The sequence below is a fragment of the Mycetomoellerius zeteki genome, unplaced genomic scaffold (assembly GCF_001594055.1).
Source record: "Mycetomoellerius zeteki isolate Tzet28-1 unplaced genomic scaffold, Tzet1.0 scaffold174, whole genome shotgun sequence".
NCBI lineage: Eukaryota > Metazoa > Arthropoda > Insecta > Hymenoptera > Formicidae > Mycetomoellerius > Mycetomoellerius zeteki.
In genome coordinates, this window is record NW_017256696.1 from 1023396 (window position 1) to 1044711 (window position 21316).

The 21316-nt window shown below is 33.9% G+C and overlaps 1 protein-coding gene across 1 annotated transcript in view; it reads right to left on the reverse strand.

Moving 5' to 3' along the window:
• Window positions 1-814: 814 nt before the first annotated feature.
• The window catches only part of LOC108721532 (Na channel protein 60E), an 87447-nt gene continuing 66945 nt past the window's right edge, over window positions 815-21316 (reverse strand). The window contains exons 5-21 of the mRNA XM_018446122.1: window positions 21152-21229; window positions 18320-18461; window positions 17725-17859; window positions 16992-17206; window positions 14790-15265; window positions 14004-14092; window positions 11682-13036; window positions 10945-11260; window positions 9060-9176; window positions 8774-8932; window positions 7892-8188; window positions 7136-7290; window positions 3821-4292; window positions 3328-3647; window positions 2761-3120; window positions 2207-2575; window positions 815-1299 (exon numbers count right to left, since the gene is read on the reverse strand). Of these exons, the coding sequence (XP_018301624.1) occupies window positions 921-1299; window positions 2207-2575; window positions 2761-3120; window positions 3328-3647; window positions 3821-4292; window positions 7136-7290; window positions 7892-8188; window positions 8774-8932; window positions 9060-9176; window positions 10945-11260; window positions 11682-13036; window positions 14004-14092; window positions 14790-15265; window positions 16992-17206; window positions 17725-17859; window positions 18320-18461; window positions 21152-21229 (5434 nt within the window). The 3' untranslated portion in view covers window positions 815-920. The remainder of the gene's footprint in view (window positions 1300-2206; window positions 2576-2760; window positions 3121-3327; window positions 3648-3820; window positions 4293-7135; window positions 7291-7891; window positions 8189-8773; window positions 8933-9059; window positions 9177-10944; window positions 11261-11681; window positions 13037-14003; window positions 14093-14789; window positions 15266-16991; window positions 17207-17724; window positions 17860-18319; window positions 18462-21151; window positions 21230-21316) is intronic.

A 21316-nucleotide genomic window follows, 5' to 3' on the forward strand; every position in this document is an offset into this window, starting at 1 on the left:
TACATTCCTGTTTCGAAAACGGCTACATCTAGTACTTTCGCTACGCTGGTAATTCATCCTTAAGTAATCCCTTTGTCGTTATGGATAACCCAGCATTAATGGTGCATGCATTTTTGTCAAAAGTAAGTTGCGTTAACATAATAACGATCTAGGTTTCTCCAACGACGTATTCTATCTGCATTTGCAATCGAACAATTTTTTTAACTTCGTCCTTGTCCCTTCCTTCGTCTCTTAATAATGGCTCTCAATCTTACTCTCTTCCGAAGTACAACGAATCGTTAGAATTATTTTTTTAGGCATATTCTTTAAAATACTAAACATTTCATTTTTATCGGAAATAAGATGTTATATCTGTCTTTTTTTTTCTCGCTTAAATATTACAATAAGATTGTATCGGAGCATGAAATTAACTTCTTGTAATATAATATCTAATACCAATAAATAATATGGATAAATAATACCTAACGACTATTAGGAAGCATCTTCATAATAATTATGGCGTGATAAGTTCTAATCACATTTCTAATCGAGATCACATCATAGATTCAACAAAATGATATCGCGTTCCTAAAAGAATAATTATCTGAATAAGCAGTTATCAAATTAACAAGGATCCACAGTCAAGGCTTAATTTCTTTTCTAAAATCAGCCGAGAATCACACTAATGTCTCATCACACACACAGATACTTCGACCACGCATACGCATTCACATACATACTCACACACATAACGTAACACGCTCTCCGACTCGAGGAGATTCGCCCCGAAGAAGCCATGCGGATTATCGCCCTATCTAAAATTAGATCTGCGCTGTGTGAAAAGTCTACATATATGTATATAATATACGTCTACGTATGTATTATATTTATCGTATTATCACTGAATCGTGCCGCTGTCGCTATCCGCTTGTCGGCTAAGATCAGCTATCGTCTGGTGCGTCCTGATATTCCTCGCTTTCCCTGTGCACTAGTACGTGCACCACCGTTGCCTCCGACTGCTGCCTGATCAGCGGCGGCCTCGAGGGCGGCGCCGTGTTCTCCGGACTGGGTTCCGTCACCAGGATACTCACGTCACTACTCTCGACTGGTAGTTGCACCGGCTCCGGCGGCGGTGCTCGTCGTCTCAGACTGCCACATCGTCGGTTAAACGCTTCCTTGATATCTCGCTGCAACGCGTTCAGCGAGAGGGTAGTGCCGCTCGGCCGCAGGGAGCTGCGCTTCGAGGATGGTGGACTGAGTACGTCCTCCTCTGGATACTTCTCCACTGCGTCCTGCCGGCCCAGCGTGGGACCCAACGATCTTTAAATAGAGAACAAGCAGTTGTTAATGTTTTCACTTCTTATGCAGATACATAATAATATTACTGTTTTTCGATACATGACATTTGCAGGATGTACTTGAGTTATTTATTCTCTACGAACTCCATTTGTCTTGAACAATATTTTTACGGGATATACGAAGAATGTCATGTGAGACACATAATTATAACGATATAGTTGAATGTATTTTGCAAAGAAAATGTTTGCGTGTGTGCTTGCAACTTGTGTAGAAAGCAATGTACGATAAATAAAACAATAATAATATTCTTGAGGCTTCCACGGGCACTTTCAATACAGAAATTATGCGTTTTTGGCGAATTATCTCCGTGTGTTTAAACGCTGTTTTTTTAGATGGGGGAAGAGGAATGAAGAAAAGAGAGTGAAGCAAGAGGGAGGGAATGGAGGTCGGTTAATCTTCGATGACCGGGAGAATGGTCTTCCATATTTTACTTTGTTGTAGCCATTATTTCTATTTTATTAGATTATTAAGGTGTTTTTGTATCTCTATAGTTTCTCTATATTTTCTTGGAAAGATGCAATGTTAGCTGTTGTAGTTGCTTTATCAAACTTTGCTTTAGCAAACAGTATATATGCCCGTCAATGACTACGTTTACACCTTGTGCTTAGTCCGCGACCTATACGATCGTTGTCATAAAGTCGCGGACTAAGCGCACAGTGTAAACGTAACCAATATATAGCAGAAATAAGACATTATTTTTTTAAACTTTATTTGTTAATAACTTTTGAACGAATAGTGACCGCCACCTAAAACTTTCGAAGATCACTCAGGTCATGACCTAAACAATATATATCATGGTCAAGGTCATCAGCGCGCTATTCGTCAATCTAAATAATTACCTTATTTTGTTGTGCGAAATTAAACCAACCTGACAGTAATATGAGAATCCGAGCCAGAGCTGGAGGCTGCGGAGGGTTGATCAGCGGTTGGTGAGGGACGGGACACGGTCAGTGCTGGGGGTGGCAGGTCCTCGTGGGTTCCGGTGGCGCCGGAGAGCAACAGCAGAGGAAGATTCGGGAATAACCACGCCGAAGCGGTACCGAGTTCGCTGAGGTCGCTGGCGTCGCTGGCCCTGGAGGACTTGCGGCTACTGGCCCGGCTACCCCGGTGCACATGTAGCAGAGCCGACAGCTTACCGCCCCATCCACCTCCGCTCCTACCATCCACACCACCTGGGCTCGAGGTCTGCGTCTGCGAATCCACCTCCTGAGCAATTCTTTCGCGCTCCTTCTTCATCCTGTATATATATCGAGATTGTTTAGTTATTATATTTATTATTTCTTAGGTACGCTAATTATGTACAATATATAGGGTGTCCCAGAATAACCACCAAATATTTCGTGCGCAAGTATTATAGAACGGACTAAACTGAGTCGAAAAGTCCTCTACTTTTGCAATTCAATCAAAGTTAGTCATACTCACGCAATGTACTCTCTTATGGAACGTTGAATCAACCTGGCAGCTTTATCTTGTCGCTTCCAGATTCTCGTGGAAGACACTATCTCCAGTTCTTTTCTAGTTGGAAACTGCTTTTTGAACTTAACATCCATCTGTTCTTGCAGTTTCCTGAAGTCATCTGATTCCTCGACGTGCCCAAGAACGTGCTTGACGAGCGCGTGCAAGATGTCCAGACAATGAATCTTGTTACCCTTTGCGATGGGAAGATTAAAGCTGACCAACGCTACCACGTTGGGCTTTGATATCCCCAGCGGCGGGTCCAGGCTTGCTATAAAGTCGCTCAACTGCGAGAAGCTAATAAATTGCGTTGCATGTGGATCGTACCTAGAAAATTTCAATTTAAAATTGCAATGAGATTGCCATCACATTATTATTTTAATTATCTATTAGAAGATATATAGTTTAATTATCTTACTAATTAAATCACAATATTTCTAAAAACACATGACTAAATAATTTTGAATACTTCATACGACTTATAAAACGAAGAATTTTTCTTTAGAATGAATAGTAAAGAGAATAGTATCCTACTTCGACCATCGGATGTAGAACATCTCTAAGTCATCTTCGACGATACCAATCTCCTCCTCTTGATGAGCTTGATTGAAATTCTCTAAAATGATGGCGATGTACATGTTGATGACTATCATATAACTAATGATGATAAACGATGTGAAGTACGTAATCGCTAGCAAGGGATATCCGCAATCTCCGTTCATCTGTCGACTATTCGGTGTAGGATCGCATTCAGGTGGTTGCACCATCAACGACTCCAACACATCATTCCAGCCAGCCGAAGTCATCAAACGGAACAGCAGCTGCATACTTCTACCAAACGTTTCAAAGTTCACCTGCGAAGGAAGATATTAGTTTTAATAACAATAATTAAACACTAATTATTAATAACAGTAATTGAAAATTAAAGGACGTAAAAGGATGTAACATTCAATTTTGAAATGATCGTAGGCAATCCACAGTCTGTAACAAACAAGCGTTTATAATATAACTATCCGCACACACTAACCATGTCGTCCAATGCGCCTTGTTTCCTGACATGCCCGAAAACAGACATGCCGATGATAGCGTAGATAAATGTGATCAGGGCTAACAGGGCCCCGATGTTGAAGAGTGCTGGAAGACTGACGACAAGAGCGAAGAGCAGCTTGCGGATACCTTTCGCAGCTTTAATGAGCCTCAAGATTCTGCCGATTCTGAACACCCTCACGACTCGAACAGGGAAATCAATCATGATATCTTCCATTAGAATACCCAGGATGGACGCCAATACAAGCAAGAAGTCAAACAGATTCCACGGCACCGTGAAATAATGATAACGCAGACCTATTATTTTGACGATCGCCTCCAAGCCGAAAACGGTCGTGAAAAACGCGTTCGACACTTCGAGGACAAAAAAGATAGGATGTGGCTGATTGTAATGCTCGATCCCCATCGTCAGCATGTTGAGAAATATCAAAACGAAGATAGCTATTTCAAATCTGAAAAATTATACGAGAGATCAGAGCCTATTCTTGAAAAGAAACGTATACGAAAAACTAGAGAAATAGTATACATAACTATAGTATACGTAACATATACTGTAGTGTATTTCTCTAGTTTTTCATATACGTTTCTTTTCCAGAATAGAGATCCACAGATCGTATTCTCTTTTGTAATTCGCAAATCACTCAAATTAATCGTCATTCTTCTTGTCAAAGCGGTGCATGCAAGTTTAACATTCATGCGGTAAAAATGACGTAAATAATATCTGCTGATAGTACATGGGACAAATATGACATTTAACTTTACCGTTCATTCGCTTTCTTTAAATAGTTAAAATAAAACGATCTCTCTCGCAAAAACGAGAAAATTGTACAACAATATAAATAATTTTAAGTGTATCTTAATTGTGATAAAAACATGTATCTCTGTTATATGTGACAAAAATATGTATGTTTATAACAGTAAGTTTGATAAAAGTACGTAAATGAGATTTTTCGTAATTCACGCACTGATACCGTCATAACAATTCTATCTTCTGCTATTATACAGTTAATTTTGCATTTGCATGGATTTTACGAGAAGAGAGTATCTAATCCCTGTGTGCAGAATTATAAAGTTACGACGTTTACGTAAGCTCCCTGCTTGCAGCTTATCTCGTTTATTATGTACACTGCACACCGACATTGTGTATCTACAATTTAGAGACGGCGAGTGTTAATGTCCTTTGAGTATCGATTTTCCATTACTCTGAGAAACGGATTGTAGAGTCACAGCATTTATTTTCCGCGATTTTGCCTTTTCTGGAAGCTGAAAAGAAAATTCACGCACTATATCTCTTGGCGATTTGTATACATATTACAATACTCGCACGGATTCGAGAAAAAAAAATATTATCGGAAAAAAAACGAATGTATACAAATTATTTATTGAATCGACATAAAATTTAGCAACTAAGAATACAGAAAAATAAACAAAAATTTTATAGTTTTCTGCTTTATAACATAATCCAGTAAGTTCGAAAAGTTATATGAGTCATTATTTAAAGATAACATTTTTATATTTTTACATGTTAATATAAAAATAATCAGATATGTATACAAGTAAAGCTCTCAATGAATTAATATTATGAAAGTTTTATAATTGATAAAAAGATTATGTAAAGAATCTTTGAGGAAAAAAATAGGACGATTAAATTAAAGACTGTTCAAAATAACTGTTTCAAAATATAGTAAAATATATTTCTTCTTACCTTATTTTTCGCGATCTAAAGTTGTCTTCTTATCGTTGATAAATAAGTAAGTTGAAGATGAAGATAATGGTAGCTTTATAGATCGCTTCCAATGTAGAAGGCTGCTCTGATGTTAGACATTACCGTAATTTCACACAACTATGGCCCTACACAAGTATAATGGTCCAAACACCCGCATACACGAAAATATAAAAATCGGTGTTTTCGTGCGTGTTTGGATTATACCTAGTTGTAGCATAGGAGTTAGGACCATAGTTGCATGAAATTACGGTACGTATTTTCCATTGTCGGTCTTCTTTTATTTGTGCGCTGTTAATCGCTGATAAATGATAACATGAAAGCAATCTTCGAGAACCTGTCTATATGATCTTGATTGTAAATTTCAATAAAATAGATAAATAGGAATTCTGTGAAACACGCATCCAAACACAGCAACGTGAGCAGTGAAGAGGTGGGCGATCGTAGCTTTGAAATGACTCTAAGAACAATTTGGGTTACAGACATTTATGCTTAAACCGTTAACACGTCGCGAATTACTGTAAAGGAATTTAATTTACTTGGCAAAGTTAATTTCAAGAATGGAGACACGAATATTTACTAATTAACATCAAATATTAATTAAAATACCAAAAGTGAAAGCTTAAACTTGTTAATGATTTAATTTAAAATGTCTGTGATTATAGAGGAAATATGCACCTGCCGCATTGCTCGCGCTGCATTGCGATCGAACGCGTGCAGCACAGTACGACCGCCACATCGAATTCACACGTACCGTTTACGTCATTTTGACCACACCATTTCTACGCATTCATTACGTTATATTGCAACAAATAATACACACGTGTATTTGATTGTGTTGAGCGAAGCCAGATTAAAGCTTTGGCATCAAATAGTTGTCTCGATCGAGTTAAATTTGTGAAAAACTTAACATGCAAGATGTTAAACAATATCTTTATGGAAAAAGTTTTCATTTCATATTTTTAAGAATTTTTTATATTTCGAATTTATGAAAATTGTTGTAAAAATATATCATAAATTTCTTCAGGTTTTATAAATTTTTTACAAAAATTATGAAATAAAATTATAAATGAAAAATCTTAAAAATCTCAGAATACTTCAAAATTCGTAAAAATTTATATATAAAAAATTTTAGAAAAGATGTACATTTTTTTCAGCATTTTTGAAAACTTTCAATTTTTGTAAAAATAATTAAAACAGAGTTATGATAATAATTGCAATAATAAATGACTTTATAAAGAAAACAATATTATAGTACAGAAACAAAATCTACAAAAATTATAAATATGTTACACAAATGTAATATAAATAAAAAATTTTATTTAGCTTTATATTTAAGAGAAAATTATTTTTTTACTAAAATATAGTTAAGTTATATTTTAAATATAATAATGCTCCTTGCAGAGAAAACTAGCATTTTTAACTGTTGCGAGATTAAAGTAAAGAATAAAGTTGATCGCCAAAGTGTCATTAATGACATTAATTTGTACAACCATTGACAAAAGCAACACAATTCTTTGCTCAAAGTGTCAATGTGCTTTTCTTTGCCAAAGCGTTATATTATACAATTACCTGCGAGAATTGGACAGGTCGTAGAACATTGCGAGGAATTGGTTCATCGGACGTTTTATAACTTTTTGTGGCTTTTTACGGCCGAGTTTTTTCATGGCAGTGTAGTAGTGTTTTTGACTTTCTGTCAAAAACATTTCTAACACCCCACCTTCATACTGAAAAAAAATACCGTTGTTTTATTATTCTACAGTCATATAAATTTTATGAGAATCCATAAGAAACTTTGCTATTTATATTAAGAAATAACTTGATATGAGAACAACTATAAATATTTAATAACAAACTGTGAATAGTTTTTAATTTTTGATATTTAATAACAAATTTAAATGTTTTTAGCAACCATTAAAATGAAGTGTTAAATAATTATATCAAAGATATGCTTCTGCGAAGATGTTAAATAACCTTTGCATAATAACGTGAACATTTTGCCAAGTTAACTATTTGTGCGTCGTATAATCGCGAAATAAAATAAAGAAAAATGTAAAGTAAAGAATTTGATATAAAATAAAGAAAAATATATCCATTAAGAAATATTTTTCTTTACTTTATATTAAATTCTTTACTTTACATTTTTCTTTACTTTATTTCGCGATTATACGACGCATAAATAATCACTCTTGTTTCGTATGTGAAATTGAAACGAACTCTCTCCCACGCGCAACAAAGTATGTAATATTTTAAAAATTATGATTTCACTGGATTTTATCAGATTCACATTTACCCATGCGCTATGGTGTAATTACACCATGCATTTACCTTTTTCTTCAGCATGTTGAAATTGTCTATGATCACTCCAATAAAAAGATTGAGCGTGAAGAATGAACCACATACGATGAATATGACGAAGTAGAGATAGGCGTACAGATTCGCCTCTCTTTGTGGTTGCAGATCTACTCCTCTCGCATCTACAGCGTCCTCCATTACCTCCATCCAACCCTCGAAGGTCGCCACTTGAAACAAAGCTAGATAAGCGATGCCAACGTGATCGAAAGTAATCTTGCTATTCTGCCAGGAATAATTCTTGCTGAAACACTCCTCCTTGGTGTTCACTATCTGAAATCGAAACGGTTGCGTAAGAAAACTGTAATGTCCTGGATTAATATCAAATCGTAATAATTAAATTGATATGTTTAGTCGTGTCGTTTACGAAAAATATTATTACCGCTCAGATTTGATTGCTATTATGAGAGATTGAAACAAATAATTTTTATAATTTATATCTTATATATATATATATATATAAGAAAATTAATATTAGTACACAAAAATCCTAACTGTTATAATCAAAATTAAAAAAAGTTATAACACAACAATTATATTTTTTTTAAGCGATTTTGGTTACGAATAATCACCATAAATAATTAAAATTGTTTTCGGTTGCTATTACTAATGCCGGAAATTGTTCATAATGGTTATTCATAACCAAAAACAATTTCCGATATCGATAATAGTTATTCGTAACAAAAAAAATTTAAATGGTTATTTTTGGTCTTTTATTATTTTTGGCTAGTAAATAATTGTTGGAATTAAATAAATTGGAATTCATGAAAGTATTTAAATGCACGCATACTATATCACGCATGTCATTCTCCTTCCTGATAATTAGATTCGAATTAATACAAAATGAGTGATACTTACCGAAATATCCAGCATTTCTCCGTACTCGTCAACGCACTTGAAGAATTTACCGCCGAAGAACTGGACGCCCATTATCGAAAAAATAAGCCAGAACACGAGACAGACGAGGAGCACGTTGAATATACTAGGTATCGCATACATCAACGCGTTCACTACGATCTGCGAGCCGGGAAGAAAAATCCTCTCACAATCAGTGAATAACGCAATAATCACGTTCACATATTCTATCGTTCATGTTTCAAACGGATTTTCGTAGATTGAGTTTTTTTGTCTGCAATATATTTACCCTCATGCCTTGCCATCTTGAAATCGCCCTTAGCGGCCTCAAGGCGCGTAGTGTCCTCAGTGATCGTAATACTTTAAGGTTTTCATTTTCTTCTATCAAAAGGCTAAACATGGATACCTGTGTTTGGGAAAAACATAATTTAGATCCCAATATAGTTCATTAAATCTAAATAAATTCATGCCGATTAAATTCTCAAGTTTTGATAAACTAATTTGAAAATATATCTATTTATAATTGATATTTGCGTGATAACGTATCGACGAAAGAAAATAGAAAAAAGTTAGAAGTCATCTACTTTTAAGAATAATCTAATAATTGTATTATAAATATAATTGCGCGAGTGTTCTAAAAAAACATATCGGGAATAAAGATATGTACAGGTGTAGAACATTAAAATAAATTAAAGTTTTTGTCTGTCATAACTGATTTTTAATTTAAATTCTCCGGGAACTTTTTGTGTATACTGTGCAATTGAATTACGGATAAATATTAAGTAATGAAGTTCTTTTACAAGGAATTATAAAGAATAAATTGTGCAGGAAATTAAATTTTCAAGCTATGTTAAACAAGCAAATGTGCAAACTACATAAAGAGAATAAAACTTTCATTCCTTTTGTGTTTCTGTCATATGTAAATCCTTGTATTATAAAGCGTGCAGCGACATATTTAAAAACCGTAATATAATATTGGTTTATTTTTATTAACAATTAACAAATAAAGGCTAAACGATCAAGCTTGGATCTTTAATGTTGAAATAATTCCGTATGAATTTATTGTATATCACCTATCCAATCCTGTAAATTGCACGCCGAATTTATTTTTAGACCTTGGAACCTGACTAGGAATCCTAACAGAACTAGAGTAGTAATATTACAAATAGCTTAGCCTTTATTTCTTCTACTGTGTGTTCATATCGCGGTCTATTTAATAATATTATTTATACACGCGGCATTTAAAATGCATACTCTTTATACATATTAGTTATTGCGAAAGAATATTACTAAGGCTTCGGTGATCTAACGGTGAAGACGCTCGCATGGAATGCATGAAATCCCCGGCCAAGATAATATTTTTCGCAATAAAATTATTTACAGATTTTACGATTATTATAAAGATGTCTGTGAGCATTAATATTGAAGTGTTTGTCAATTTAATTTGTGATAGTGCTATTCTAGGATTGTGTTTCAAGTCTAAAAATAAATTCGGCGCGCATTTGCTGGATTGGATTTGTGGTATATAAATTCATATGGAATTGTTTCAACATTAAAGATATTACAATTTACCATAAATTAGTAAATATTTCGTTAATATAATCATGGTTTTAGAAAAGTTTTGTTTTTATTTAACCAATTATTATTTATTCTTTTTATGCATATGAAAGTTTAATGATGTAAACATTATTCGTCTGGTAATTCATGTATAATTAATAAAAAAGTAACGTATACCACATGCGTTTGCGATAAATATCATTTTAAATTAACGCGATAAAAATGAAAACATACTGAGACATGTAACTTTCAACGTACCTGGATCCACGGGGCCACACATAAAACATATAAAAAAAGGAACACGGAAACAACATTCAAACAATTATTGCGTGTTTCATCCAATATGATCTCAATTACTTCATCTTATCATATATACAAGTTGAACCATCTAGACAGACTATTCTATGCTATTTGACAATATATGAATATTTTATAATTCTCGTTAGGAATAAAAATTATTATTTATTTATAAAATCAGATGGCTCATCTTGAATGCAAATATATAATGCTTCAAAACAAGCAAAGGAACCGAAAACACATTTCATGCCACACGTATGCGATCGCCCACAGTTATAAAATTTACACCGATTAAGTGCAAGACTCTGATTTGTACTTACGAAAACGATTATAAAATCCAGGATTGTCCAGAAACTGGTGAAGTATTTACAGAAGCCTAAGGCTAGCCATTTTAGGAGCATTTCGACGCTAAAAAGTGCGCAAAAGCCAAGGTTGGTCCAATAGAGAATCTTTTTCAAAAAAGGATTGTCGTCTAAGTAGATGTCCTCGAAGCACAGCGTTATGGAAGATGCGAAAATTAAAACTAGGATCATCCATTCGAAAGCTGGTGTATCCACGACCGATAGGACGACTGTACGGATTCTTATCCATTTTTTGCCGAGATCCGTGGCGAGGCAACGATTGATACAGCTACACCTAAACAATCATATCGATCGAACATTATCCAATTGCATAATGAATAAACATTTAATAAAACCTTGAATAACTGAATTTTGAATCTTCGATAAATTCTGAATTTTTGTCTTTATGAGTACTTAATACTAGAACTAATTACTGCCGAAGGCGTTAATTTGGATATTTCTTCGAAATGTGATAAGACATTTTCGGGACCAAATTCGTAATCAACGCATCAAAATTTACTAGAAACAGCTTTGTTTATTTTAAGGCCAAAATGATGTCAACCAGTGTAATTAGCAGAGCTAAAATGGTCAAAATGGACAGTTCTGCTAAAATACAATTTTCAATTTGATTTTGATTTAAATTATAAATAATTTCAAGTATTTTTATTTTATACTATTTTAAATTGCCGATAAACGAAGATAAAAATACATCTTACTTCTGATAGAAGTGCTGAGGAAAGCAATCAAGCGGCTCTTTATTCTTCTTATTCCTGCCGAACCCGGGAAACGAGCCCATTCCGTCGATGTACTTTCCTTTACTATCCCTTCTACCCCCGACCGTGAGCTCGTCCACGTAACTCACGAGAGCGTGCCAAGGACGTTTTCCTATATTTTCGTCGTTTCGAATGGCCAGCTTTTCCTCTGGCAGCATGGCTACTTCCTCGTCCGGGTTGACGTCCTTGAGCACCTCCAACTCTATACTCTCCTCGGGATTGGTCTCGTTGCTATTGCCCTTCTCGGTCAGCTTCTTATTCTCCTTGACTGTCTCCTGATTGCTCTGACTGTAGGTGGTGAGAGTGGCCTGACGATAAATCGGATCGTAAGTGAAGACCGGCTGATTGAGACTCTCCTGATACGATCTATTATAAATATTGTCTTTGGGAAGGCTCAGCACGGTTTCTTGGATCGCGTACTTCTCCTTGTCAGACTTGTCCATCACCTCGCGCACGATCTGCTCTAGCCGGATATTCTTCTCGTTCTCCGAATTCTCCTTCCGATGCTTCTGCTTACGTACGATCGATCGTATGCGATCGAATGAACGCGCGAGCTTCGATTCCTCGCCGACTTCCTCCTTTTTCTGTTTTAACTCTTCGGAATTGAAGCTGTTGAGCAACAACGCCAAGAAGAGGTTGAGGACCATAAAGTTGCCCATCACTAGAGCCGGCAGGAAAATCGCGAAACACGTACCCGGCCCGTCGTCCCTTTCCGCACGCATGCAATCCCATAATGGTTCGATCCACTCGCCGCACAGAATGCGGAATATCATCATGAACGAATGAAAGAAATCGTTGAAATTCCATCGCGGCACCGGATCCGGATAGAATTTGTCCAAAGTATAGTCTTTGCTAAACAGCTGCATGCCGATCACAGCGAATATATAAATCACGATTACCAACACGAAAGTCAAATTACCGAGCGCGCCTATTGTCGAAATGATAATGCTGAGGAGGACCTTCATAGTCGTCCAGGATTGCGCGAGCTTTAAAACACGTAACAGTCTGAGACCGCGTATCACTGACAAGCCATCTACCAATTCGAATGTTAAATCGATAAGCGACGCAGAAACGATAATCAAGTCGAAGTTGTTCCAGCCATTGTTGAAGAAATCCTTGCTCAATGCCAAGAGTTTCAGGAAGCATTCGAATGTGAAGATACTGGTGAACACCTTGTTGCCGATGTTGAGCGCCTGCCGTATCGACTCGCTCATGCCGTGATGCTCCATTGCCAGGAAGCCGGTGTTCAAGACGATACAAAGGGTGATCATTAACTCGAACAGGGGATCTCTCACCACCTTGACGCAAATTATTCTGCGATTTGTTTTCATGTCGCAATAAGATTAAGGAAAAGTAACTGTTTTTATGTGTGCAATCTGTGATCCGTTCTTCTTACTAAATTAACCCTAGAATGCTATCAGACATAAATTTTACATGCAAATGAGCCAAGTTATTGAACACTAAGCTATATCAGTGGTCATCAATTTTTTTCCAAAAATTTCGCAAATCACTCGAATTATTTTGATGAAACTTTAAATATATACAAAATTTCATTAAAATAACTTGAGTAGTTTTCTTTTACTTTGACACATTTTTTCTTCTACTTTGACACTGTGTCTTTCAAATTAAATCGTTTCGATCACATGGTCATATGAAGGTTTCGTCTTAAATTTATGTGAGAAATCACTTTTGTTTTTTAGTTTAAATTTTAACGAAGATACTATATATAATTTTAAGCTATAAAAATGGAGTTGCTTTCTGATCAATCTGATAATTAGGGGAAATTATGAAAATTTTGTATACATTAATTAAAAATAATTTATTTTCTCGTATCAAAAATTACGTATCAAAGCAATACTGTGTCACCCAATATCAATAGCGTTACAAATTTAAGAATATTTCTTTTATAATGATAAATTAAATAATTGTTATGAAAATTAAAATAAGAGAAGAATTAAAAAACTAAATCTAAATTTTATCAACAAAATAAATGTTCAGATATTGCTATTACGTTTAGAAATAATGTCTGTGTAATATAATCTAACGTAGAATTAGCAAAACGTGACAGAGGGCGAAATAAATTCTAACATGATTATATGTCTCGAAAAACTATTTTATGTGGATAGAATCAAATCAACGTTAAGTATGTTTTATTTCGGTCCAACGTTAATTAGTAATTGTTTACTTGTGTCAATCACGTGTAATGCATAACTGTCCCAGGTCCATGTACAAAATTTTAGAAAAGCGAATATTCAGTAGATTTACCTTATACAGACAATTCTGAAATCTTAGCCATCCTTCGTAATCAACGCAGCATTGAATACACTTATCGCAATTTCTATCTGGAAGATCATCTGCAAATATTTAAACACAATGTTTTATTTTTAATTTTTATTTAAAAAATTTTAACATTCTCAATTTAATAAAAAAAAATATAATAAAGAAGACATTAATCTTTCGTTCGTGAATATATCTGCAATATTATATCTGCAAATGTTAGTGCACTAATTTAGATATATAGCCGCGATTTTGAATAAATAATGAAGTTAGTCCATATAGTCAACATTATCTATTATAAGCTTTGAATATTCAACATTGAACATTTTAATTAATTAAACTACGAAACTATATTTAATTTTGAAAAATTTTACTTGATTTTGACCTAAGATACATTATGCACAGTTTATACATACAGTTAAGCATAAACTGGCGCTAAATTGATTAAGGAATTTATAAATTTTAGTTCGCCAAATCAATTATACAAAATATTCACGCAACAAATATTATCTACAACTTTTAAACATTTAATATTGAGAGAGAGAGAGAGAGAGAGAGAGAGTAATAAATTTTAATTAAATCACAATTACAAAGTGAAAAAGTGTAGTTAATAAATTTTTCCAAATAGAGTTTCAGACAAAGTTTTTAACAGTTTTAATTGAGGAAAAAGTCAACTTCAAATTGATCTGGAAATACTTCAAGCCACTAATTCAATTACTGGCAATATTATTTCAATAAAGAAACACTGCTAGCATGTTGCAATTTTTTGCTCACCTAAAACTACAATGTGCGACAGGTACTCTGGCGGCAGCGCGTACATATGTTTCTTGGTTTTGACCCCGTTGCATTTGAGCACTCGAATCTCCCGATTGCCAGTCCTCACCGACACGGTGACCGGCGCCGGTGGGCAATCTGGGCGCATTTGCTGGGTCGGTTGGATCCTGCCGAGTTCCCTTGGGGATTTCTCCTGTGACTTCTCGACACGATGCTCCCGCAACTCGCGCTTGTCGTGCTCCTCAGCGGACGTGACATCGTCGCCGTCATGATCGTCTACCACCCCGGAGTCATCCAAAGATGACTGCTGATTGCTATTGTTGCTGGCTTGTCTGGAATGTAACATACCCCGATTCGGCGCTAACCGGTGAACCGTATTGGGTTCCAGCGGTCTGGGGCTAATGTTCTGAAGCGGCAAGTGGGAAGGTCGTACACTAGAGTGCCTGGGACTTGGACTTGGACTGGGCGTCATGGACCTGTAATGGAATTTAACATTATATATTTCGAGAGAGAATTTAATATTTCGTTGAAAAGATCGAGTTATCTTCCAATAAAATATAAATAAGAAATATCGAATTTTTTATGAGACTACATTATATTGATATTATTTTTAAATATTTGACAGTATTTTTTTCAGTGTTAGAGAAAATTTTTCGAAGAAATATTATTCAAATTGAGAATATATATTTTAATATTATTTTTTTTGATGTCTGAATTATTCTATATATAATTTTCATAGATACCTAAATATAAGTGCACGCGCACACGTGATAGATATTTATATTTCAAATTGCTAAGCGATCTAAGAAATTGTGATTTTAAAGGGTGAGGTCGTATCGGGCAAATTAACGATTATTCGAGACATTATACTAATTAGATTCAGAACTGTATAAAGTTATGGTTAGGTTCAACGCGAAATCGATACTTACAATTAGTATTTTTTATGAAAAAAATCAAATTAAAAAGAAGTTGATAAATATTTTATCATAAAGTCGTTATGAGAAATTAACTATAAAAAAATTATAAAAGAAAGTAATTTTATATTATTCAGGAAATAAAAACCCTTTTTAATTTATATCAATCATTTCTTCTAACTAACAATAAACAATCTATATTTTATATTTTTTAATTTCTTTCAAAACAAACAAAAAATATCGAAGTATTAATTCATAATTAAAATCAGTAATTTAATTATGAACAATTAAAATAGAGAAAATTTTATCCTTTAGTTCATTTTTTTTTAAGTAAATTTTAATTTAGTATTGTAATATATTTGGAAGATCAGCTACAAATGATTAGGTGAAAAGCATCCCATAAAATTTTCGCTAAATACAAAACAATTGTGAGTTAATAAAAGAAACTAAAGATAGGTGAGAGTAGTAGCGGTAGTTCCGAGATAGCTTGTACAAAATTCGCCAGAATATGCGTTTCATATAGTATAGCCTACCATCTATTATTATGAGATTGCAAGGCAAGCACATTTTTTTTCGCTTTTCTTTTATTACAGTTTCTCGGAAATGAGGGCGATGTTTCTTTCTGTCTTTCTAGAACTAGCTTGCTGCTTAATGACTTCGCTGCAAACTGCATATATATATGTATATATTTATACATATATAAATATGTGTATGTAAGCATTGTGTTAAATATTATTACTTTAACTCTCCGTATAGGATAAACAGAAAGCACTGAATACTTTTAGCGCAAAGATGCTGACAAAATTAAAACGTTTTCGTTGTTACACTTGCTACTTTGTACTTACAGCAAATGTTTTAACTTTATACTTGAAGTATTTTATTCTTACTCATAGTCTTTTTCATTTTAAAACAATATTTTCCTTGAATAATAAAAGCAGAAACAGATTTATATGTAATTCATGTTTCCTCAGTTTTACTTTATTTATAAAAGCTTTACACGCAATTAAACATTTAGACAATTTTATTTATATTTTTCCAAGTTAAAGAGCTAAAAGCATTTATTTTATATAATCTTCTATAAATTCAATTTCTTTTTTCAAAGAATAAACATTTCAATCTTGAACATAAAAAGTTATTGTCATATGCTTGTATTGTATTTACTATTTTTCGGTTAAACGAGATCAAAAGCCCCATTTAATAACTTGCAAGCATAACACGAGTGTCCGATAACAATGGATGACAAATTGAACTTCGAAAGAAAATCGGTCGTAAATACAGATATAGAAACCTGCTGCGTGCACCACCGTTTTTCTCCTGGCCGATGCTGCTCCTCCCGCGTTTTCTTCTACGCGTCTTTTTCCTTGTGTAACTGCTGAGCAAAACTCCTTTACGGGCGTCAATTCTTTTTTGTTTATTTTTCGTCAGTGTCTTAATGTTGATTTTCGACGGATCGAAACTAAATGTTGAGTCTTCGCGATGATCCGTCAGATCTTTCCTTCGTTCCTGCACTCAAAATACTCGGCTAAATGTAGATAACGTCATAAAATGCTAGATAAAAGTGATTAATAAAACGAACTAAGATATAACATTTTATTGTACAAATTATTATTTTTAATGCATTATTGTAAAATTTCACCACAACTCTTTCAAATCACGCATTCGAATTAATATTGTATTTTGAGATGCAGCTTTAACCTACCGAAGCTGACATCAAAATCTGTAACACAATTACTGACATTGGGTCTGTAAGGCCCATTTAATTTATGTTAATTAAAAAGCATGAATTAATTTAAAGGACATAATTTATATGTATATAAAAAAGAATGTGCATGCATGCGTGCGTGCGTGTGCGTGTATGCGAATACTAAGTTTATTTTAATGACAATAATTTAAATTTGAGATTTAATATAAAGAATTGAATAGATTCAAAAGATTATAATTGAATAAGTCCAATAAACCCATCATCAGCTTCGAAGGGTTAAAGTAAGACATGGGTGTATGTCAAAAGTTGAAATACATACCTCGTTCGTAATCTCGGCTTCTTCCTCATAACTCAACGCCACGACAGCCAGCATCAAGTTTAACAAATAAAATGATCCAAAGAAAACGACGACCGTGAAGAATGTGACACTAATAGGTCCGCATGCCGATAACACCTGTTCAGTAAAACTTTATCATTTCTATAACAAATCATTTGCCATATAAAGAATCATTCTATTATTATATTTCTATAGCCGCATAAAATATTCATGATAATAAATATGATATGCTGATACGTATTTGCAGCTGATATTTTCCTGGAGGATGCAATGATTTACACTTACCCACAAAAAATATAATAATATTTTATAAATATAATATATTTTTTTTAAACAAATTTTATTAATTTTCACTTTCCATCAATTTTCTGAATACAACTGTTCGCTTAATACCGATTTAGAAAAAAGCAGGTTAAAACGGATATAATGAAAGATTTTAAAAGAAACTCATTTTATCTAATTTTTTCTAAAAGACACGTCGAAAGAATTTGGAGGCACGAAAAAGCGCACAACTTTTGTTACAGTTTCCATCCATTTATACCATGAAACGAACAAAACAAATCTTTCAGACGACAACCTTGTTATAGACGTCCTCCCAGTAATCCAAGGTAATCAGTTGAAAGGTCGTGAGCATCGACCACAGGAAATTATCGAAGTTGGTGTAACCGTGGTTTGGATTAGGGCCAACGCAGAGACAAGTGTAGCTTTCGTTGCAATGCCTGGAAAATAGGAAAGACCCACATTGTCGACACAGTAATATCCGTGATAACCGTGAGAACGTTTCAAGTGTTTGCAGTATACATGTCATCAAGTGTGGAAATATTACTCGCCACGGCCTTTACCGTGTCAGTATTCTCGTTCAGTCCGCGCAGCTATCGACTATGTGACCTGCATTCGTTAGGCAAGAATATTTAACGCCCCATTATCTCGTAAAATTAAAATTGAAAAATCGCAACTGTGTAATTCTTGTTATTATGTTTTACAACGTTTTATCCCCCGCAAACAAAAAATATACGTCGTGCTGATCCTATCCTTTATTCATTCTTTTCTTACGCAACATTCTTTACGTAATTAAAAGATAACAATTAATCATTAATGAAATCTGATTATTGCAAGATATTTAGATGTCAAGTGATATTCATTAGATACCTATGTTTCATGAAAAAAAAAACAGCAGGTATACAAAAAGAATGATTTTGCTGAAATATCTAAAAATTTAGTTATAAGATACAGAAAAGTAATTTTGTTTGAACTATCAAACTATTTGCAACATCGTCATCAACATTTAAGCATTCTACGTAATTATTTTGATGGTCCAATGAAATTATTTTTAGATCTGTATCTAATTAAACTTTTAGATACTATAGCAAAATCGTTTTTTCTGTGTACAGTTATAAAATTCGGCGTGATACACCCACGGAAAATTGCCATAAGTATGTTTCCACGGACGAGTTCTTTACAAGGATGTCTCATCGAAAGTGTTATAAGAAACTGTCAGCTCTGGATATCGATCGAATAAAAAGCCTACTTTCCACGGAATACCACACCGATATATCGAAAAAGTAGTAAAGTTCATGCGCCACTGTAAAGCAGTAAAGCTTTTGCAAACTTATTTATACGAGTCGGGCGAATTCCGTCGCGCATATTACGTGCGCTCGGCGCAATCATTTGGGGAACGTATGCTTCCTAAAAATTGATAAATATGGAGGTACCCTCGCACGTTCGCCAAAGTACATGAGAAATAAACCGATCTTATAAACGATACGCTCGAGCGATCAGACATAACCGGATATCATAATGGAAATATCCTTATGTCACCCGTGATTAACTATAATAGCTATGACAAATAATCATATAACATTGTCAGTGATCATATGATCATATAACAAATAACCATATAACGTGATAAATAATTATATAACATCGTCTGTAATGGTTCACCGATTTTATATAATTGTCGATAACCAATGATGATTTATGTTTTATCCAGGGTTTGGTAGCGTTAAGTTAAAAAGTTAAAAGTTAAGTTAAAAGATTAAAAAGTTGAATAGTTAAATTTAAGTTAAATAATTTTAACTTAACTTACAATAAGAAAGAAGTAATGCTTATACCGGTTGAAACTGGATCTTGAATGTTTTAATTAATTTCATGTGAATTTATATACCGCGTTTGTAGTCTCTCGAATTGCGCTCTGAATTGATTTTCCGGAGTTAGAAACGTAACTGAACTTTAATTTGTACTATTACCATAGTAATATCACAAATTAAATAGCTTAGCTGATTTATCTCATATATGATTTATCTCATTAATATCTACTGTTATTAAATTAATAAGATTATTTTCACTTAGACTACTGTTATGCTGTTAATATATTTTTTTTAGTGTACGTACTTCTTATTTTTATTCATTGATTTTCTTTCTAAAGGACATGAAATTTTTATAATTGAGAAATTTTTGTAACTACTCTCTTCATTTATAGATACTTTATTTGACTTTGGATAAATTTTTCCATAGTATGAAACAAAATTTTCATCGGGTTATTAAAGACTACTGATTTTTTCGAGTACTGATTTTACACAATTACTAATAACCAACAACGAGATTTATATTTCATCGCGAACGAGTTTCTACTAGAAATCGCTAAACGCTATATTTCTATGCATAAGATAAGTTACGAAAAAAAATTATTTTTATAACGAATCCTCACATAAATATAATTCCCTATGCAAAATTTTAAACGGAAGGATAACTATATAAAGTTTCCAAAATAGAACAGAAAAATATATTATAATATTGTATTAACAGCATTAATAGTTTATTTGACAATAATATTGTTAATTTAATAACAAATATTATGCTTGGTATATATAATATCATATAATAATGTAGTATTAATAAAGCAAATAATATTTTGTTACAACAAAAACAAGATATATCTGTTTTATTAATACTGGTATTAATAATTTTTAATTAGACTGTTGTTAGCTAATGCTGTTATACAACTTTTTTTCATACACATTCTTCTTTCTATTCATAGATTTTCTTTCAAAAAAAAACATGAGATTCTTGAAATTGAAAACCAATTTTCTTCGCAAATGCTTTACTCGACTTCGGGTAAATTTTTCCGCAGTAAGGAATAAAGAAATTTCCGTCAGGTTGTCGAAGACTACCGATTTCTCAAGTATCGAGAAAAATGGACGTGACGTTAAGAAATTTCGCTACAAGACTGACATGTCGGTTCGGAGAGGCATCTTCGTAAAGTCATTTTTCTCGCCTCCCTTGCAATTTCATCGTGAGGGAAAAATCGAATGGCACTTATGTAGAGATGTTGACGCGAGGTAACGCGATCCACGCATCTTTCGAATTAGCTTATCTAAAGTGGAATCGGGAATGGCAGAGAGACACGAACCTGGCGCCGGTTACGTTGCCGCAGATGATCGGCTCCTCGTCCTCGTTGAACGCCCAGTTGGATGAGTTCCAAGTCCACCTGTTGGCGACACGAAAATTCCGTTAGCGTTCCTGTCTCGGATCCCCCAAGGCCCACGATCTCCGGAGATTTAAAATGAGAAAATTA